General features: G+C 35.0%; 1 protein-coding gene across 4 annotated transcripts in view; it reads left to right on the plus strand.

Annotated features, from left to right (window-relative positions):
• Positions 1–5,127, plus strand: part of CPED1 (cadherin like and PC-esterase domain containing 1) — a 301,524-nt gene extending 296,397 nt beyond the window's left edge. For 3 of the 4 annotated variants that reach the window (XM_079932379.1, XM_079932380.1, XM_079932382.1), the window contains one exon: positions 2,807–5,127. In XM_079932379.1, the coding sequence (XP_079788505.1) occupies positions 2,807–3,046 (240 nt within the window). In that variant the 3' untranslated portion in view covers positions 3,047–5,127. Of the gene's footprint in view, positions 1–213; positions 508–2,806 lie in introns of those variants that run through there. The other variant, XM_079932381.1, reaches the window with a different exon arrangement.
• Positions 5,128–6,000: the final 873 nt, after the last annotated feature.

Consider the following 6,000-nt stretch of genomic DNA (forward strand, 5'->3'; position numbering starts at 1 on the left):
CTACAAATAATTCTTTGGTAATTTCCTATGACAAAATATTTCATAATATTGAAGCTTAACATTCCTGGAATAAATTGTATGTGTTACTAATACAGCCCATAATACTGCTAGAGTTTTTAAATGCTCCTAGATTCCATTTACAATAACATTTTGGGAGGATTTTTTATGTCTGTGTTTTGACAAATCAAAATTGAAATCATTCTTTCTCTGTAGATTCGTCAGCTTTTAGGATTCATCAGGGTGATACTGGCTTAACAAAGGAATCGGGAAACTCATTATCTTCGATTATTTCCTGAAAAATAGTTTTCAAAGGAAACCAACTGACTTAGGTATTGTTGGGCCAATCCCTGGCGTGGCTGTGTAGGGGTCAATCTCATATAGCATAATAGAAGTTTTCCCTGTAGGAGGCATTAGGCTGGTCCTCAGAAGCTGGTGGAGACGCCATCATTCCATCTTCCTTTCTCAGAGATCATCTTAGTGATTTAAAAATAGAAGTATATCATCAACCTTCCCACTGTGATCTAGCAAAATACTGACACTACTCCCAAGTGGAAGCTACATGCTTCAGCAAATACACTGGAAACAGGTATTTTTTGTATATCCCTTTTATGAGTCACTTTCAAGATTACTGTAAGCATTTAAACTAGCATTATCCAACACTGGTAATGCAACATTAAATGCAACCCTGAAATCACACAAAACATTAAAATTTTTAAGGAATATGACCTTTTTGCATTGGGATGAACCTTTTTTTATTTTTCATGTAATTAGCATGCAGATCATCAGGCAATTGAAAAAGCCAGAACTTAAGATAACATTATATAAACAAAATTAACCTTATTTTGGCTTCAGAACATTGGAATAATATTTTTTCAGGGTTGACTGTAATATTTATGCTTCAGCGTTTCCTTAAGTAAACTTCCTTAAGAATGTTCACTTATCTTGCTATAGGTGAATACAAACCTCCTCCAAAATGGACAAAACCTTCAGGAAAACATTGGTGCACCTCCCCAGCCTATCATATTTAAAGTTATTGTACAACCAAACAGACGTAGAAGGAGCGGTGCATAATAGAAACTCACAACGTCGGGACCTGGAATATTAATCAGTGGTTAACTGCAGACTGAGCTGTAAATTACGATCCATAGGGATTCCTCACCACAATCCGCTGATTTCACTGAACTTCTTAAGAGTTACTTCATCTGAGGGCCTGATCATGAAAAGCCAAACCTCCCATAGTTACAAAAAAACAATTCATTTATTTGGGGTTAGCAGGGTATATTGTCTTTAAAAGGCATTCCTGTTATATTTGTCTTCAAAATGGGAATAGCTTCAATGTTTTTACGATTACAAAGTAATGCACATTCATTGCAGTAAAATTAAAAAGTCAAGACCAAAAATTTACGAAGAATACATTTTAAATTGCCTATAATTCGTCCACCTAAAGATCACTGCTCTTAACCTTTTGGGGTAGACTGTTATAGAATTTCTATTCAAACAACTCTTCTAAAATGGTTCCCTCTAACTTACAACATAACTAAAAATACCTACCTTCGAAATAGACCGCATGCTACTTTTTTCAAATATTCTATATTGTTGGAACTGTTTTCATCGCATTCTTTTATATGGGATCAAAAAATATGTACCTAAATCATTACATAGCCCTCAAAAGAATTTTAAAAATCCATATGTGCTAGTGTTGCTTTCATTAGTCATCAGTAATAAATAATGTGTCCATAGTGACTGAAAATGTCTTACAGTTGCATTAATTTGATGAAATTAAAGATTTGCTATTAATTTGTAAACACACCCAAAAAATTTTTGCCAGTATTTTCTCTTTTCCCTACTTCTCAGCCCTCCCCTCCCCCAGTCTCTCTGGGTCCCCACCTCGTTTTCTCTGACTTTTGTTGCTAACTCCCTGAGATATATTAGCCCAGTGATTAAAGCTGACAATTACAGGATTTCACCAGAGCAAAGTTTTACATACTGTACAAATAGACAATAAATATGGCCTCTTTGTTTTCATGTGTGTGTGTTAATATTCATAAAATGTCCATGAAGAGAATCCCGAAGAAACTATAATATATGTTGCTTCTGGGGAGGCTGTTGAGTGATTGAAAGTGAGGAGAAGAGATGGGAAGGAAACTTTTTATTATATACTCTTTTATGCTTTATAAATGCTTATGCTGCCTATTCAAAACAATTTTAAGGTAAAACTATACATATGTACAAACATTTATAAAGTTATTAGCTTAATAGAGCATAGGCTGCGCCTTCAGATTCCATGACTTACTAAGTGCCCAGAGAAATGAAACTACTAACTGTAACAGCGTCAGCTTATGGGTGTGCAATGCAAAACTATTTTCTCTTTTCTCTGCAAATAGTTGTAGCTATCATTCTATAAAAGGATGCCATGACAGGCTTAGAGTACCATGTTTGAATCAGTGACTCAGCGAAGGCATGTTAGTGTCCTCTGGATGTTAGCATCTGGCCTAAACACACACACACACACAGCAGTGAGGCAGAGACACTCTCTGAGACTACTCCTTAGTTGTATTAAAGACAGCTGCCCTGAGGTAAGAAAAGGGGCAGAAATTCTAATTTCAACCTTGGTCCTTTTTGAAAGATAAGTTACATTGGTTCTTGGTCATGTCAATCATATTCATGTCCTTTGGGCAACATCTGTAACATCTATGTGCTAGAGATGTTTTTTTCAAGTTTGTGAGTTAATTACCCTGCTCTTTGCAGGTCTCAAATGTCCTTGCTTTTACCTCACTATTTTTTGTTTTTTGCTCTTTATTTGCAGGTAGTGAAATCAAAATTATCCAAAGAATATCACTTTCTTAAAATGAATCGATCAAGAAATCATATTGTGGGAAAATATTTCAGCAATCAAAGCAAAGTACAACAACGACAACAAGACTCTGTAACAAACGTTCAATCACCGTATCATGTCAGAGGTCCAGTTAATCAGGTTTGCTCTGAAATCCTTCTCAGCAGGATGTGTGCCAGTGAAAGAATTGTGCAGACTCTGCAGAAGGACTGAACTTGGAAGGGGATTCAAGTCACTCACCCGGACGATGGTTTGGTAGCCAAATCCTGTGCCTGATGTGTATTTTGGTTCCACCACCCATGCTGAGGCACGCCGGCACACGCAAACACACCAATGCACACGTAGCTAAAAAAGTCATAACACTTCCTTTTTCTACAGCTTTATAAAGGTAGGATGTGCACATGGAAATCAGCTGGTTTCAAGATGAAAGACAGAACTAGAAAATGGTGACCTGAAGTATAATCATAAACTAGATCCACTGTGGCCTGGGTATTGCATTGTGATAATAAAGAGAAATATAGACATTTGAAACATGGGGGAAGAGATAATGCTCTTGAGTATTGCCTTATCATCTTTATCGTTACCTTAGTATTGGAAAGGGGAAAAAGGAATTACATTACACCTGCAAGTGGGGATGACGCTTGTGCCCTTTACCAGGAGAAAACATGGCTTTGATGAGGCTTTAGGCTTTGTGAATCCAATGCTTATGAAAACCGCTTCTTCCTAGATTTTTAACATCCTATAACTGAAAGGAAAAGAATCGTAATGCTCCTCCAGGGAATTCTAAGAGATTCTCTGAAAGCGATAGGAAGTGTAATATTTTACAGTGAAAACACCAATATATTTTTTTGCATTCTTTGTAGTTTTCATAAACATTCCCTCCTAGCCTGTCTGTGAACTTGGATGGGTAACTGCAGTCTAAGTTGATTAAATATGTAATTTTAAAGTGAGAAAATATAGTTCTTCTTGGGTTACTTTATTGTGTTTCATTGATGAGATTACTTAAGAAAGCTTTTGTTTGCTGTTAGAACTCTATATAATTTAAGATTGCAATTATATTTTATGTAAATATTTTGCAAAGGATTAAGCATTCTCAAGTGCATAGGCATTTATTTCCAGAAAGCGTTTGTATATGTCCACAAATACTACTCTGTTACTAGTAACTGTATTTTGATTTTCCTGAGCAACTGTATCTAATCCAGATTTAGAAAAGACAGAGAATTATTTTTTTATAAAACCGTGGCATACGTGTAAAACGTATCTAATCCTAGTACTGAGAACTTTCTCTTCTATACTTCAAGTTTAAGATAGTAAATTTTTTTATTGTACAAACGCTTTGTTGTGAGATAACATCTCACAGTTACAATGGCTCTTAAAGGATTATTTTCCTTTTGGGGAAAAAAGGCTGAGAGGGTTAATTCAGTATTTAGCTGAAATTACCAAATGTACGAATACCTCAATTTCATTACTATACAAAAACATAAAACTATTTTGATTGATCAGTTCCTTAGTATGAATATCCACCTCCTTTAAATACTCTATTTTTATATATATTTTTATATGAAAGTAAATATGAATTTATATTTAACAGTCTTAAATTATATCTAGGCACAAAAATCACTTGATATAAACAATACATACCTGCATATGACGATGATAAATTTTTTAAAAGAATGGTACAGAATTAACTTTTAAAATGAAAGATTTTCTAGTATCTGCAGCTATATGCAAGCATCATTTTTAAGTTTTCAATGGTTTTTTAATGATATAAAATGTTGCCAATTCATGTAGCTTCTTCATCCTGTTTTAATGTACAGTATTACATATTCTGTAACAGATTTGTAGTCAGTGGATTTCTCTTGTAATTTACTGTCAACCTAACTGTAATACACTTCTCACTGAGGTTAACTTTGCATTTACCTCTTCACCATTGCAATAATAATGGATTTTAGAAACAATTTAATAATACAATTAATAAATGTCTTACTAGTAATAGTCTGTGTTTAAAGAGTATATTTTTTTTCCTTTTTACTGGAGGTATACACCATATAGTCAGTGATCCCTTGGCAGAGATAGCATCCCATGGATTCAGCTACTAACGTGTGGTTCAATAAGATGAGATATACTTCCTTCCAACCCTGATGTTCTCTAAATTTTGATCAAATGAACTCCCTGCTGTACAATGACCAAAGCTTTTGAACACAGTGCAGTGATGAGTTTTGTTTATAAGGCACTGAAATGCTACTAATCATTTTAGTTACTCCTTAATTGAATAAACTACATTTTATTTACCTTGGGGAAATAAGTGTGTGTGTGTTTGTGCACGTGTATGTGTGTGTGCGCTTAACAAGTTCATAATTTGAATGAGAAAAAATAAGAGTACGCATTTTCACATATCTTTCGATGTACAGGTTAAAGGAAGTGAATTATTTTTGGTAAAAATTGATTAGTATCCAATCTAAACTAAAGAAAACATTTATAATATTAAAAGTCAAGAATAACTGCATAAGCATTTCCAAGCATCCCTGTTGACATTGTGTGTGTGTGTGTGTGCGCGCGCGCGCGCGCGCGCGCGCACACGCATGCATTTAAAGGCACAGTACACTATTTGCCAGCCATCCAAGTAGGCAAAGAGGATCCCATAGGGACATATGAAAAAGAAGGTTCACCATCGGCTTTATACTTGGATCATTTAATCTTCTTTATGTAGTTCCCTCTGTTCTGCAGTCTTTGCTACAGAACGATTCCCAGAAGGCATTGGGAAAAAAAATCACTGATTCTTTAGGATTCTCTGTGTATAGTATCATGTCATCTGCAAACAGTGACAGCTTTACTTCTTCGCTTCTGATTTGGATTCCTTTTATCTCTTTTTCTTCTCTGATTGCTGTGGCTAAAACTTCTAAAACTATGGTGAATAATAGTGGTGAGACTGGGCAACCTTGTCTTGTTCCTGATCTTAGAGGAAATGCTTTCAGTTTTTCACCATTGAGAATGATGTTGACTGTGGGTTTATCATATATGGCCTTTATTACGTTGAGGTAGGTTCCCTCTATGCCTACTTTCTGGAGAGTTTTTATCATAAATGGGTGTTGAATTCTGTCGAAAGCTTTTTCTGCAACTATTGAGATTATCATATGGTTTTTATCCTTCAATTTGTTAATATGGTG

Source organism: Stenella coeruleoalba (genome assembly GCF_951394435.1).
Source record: "Stenella coeruleoalba genome assembly, chromosome: 9".
NCBI classification, from domain to species: Eukaryota; Metazoa; Chordata; class Mammalia; order Artiodactyla; family Delphinidae; genus Stenella; species Stenella coeruleoalba.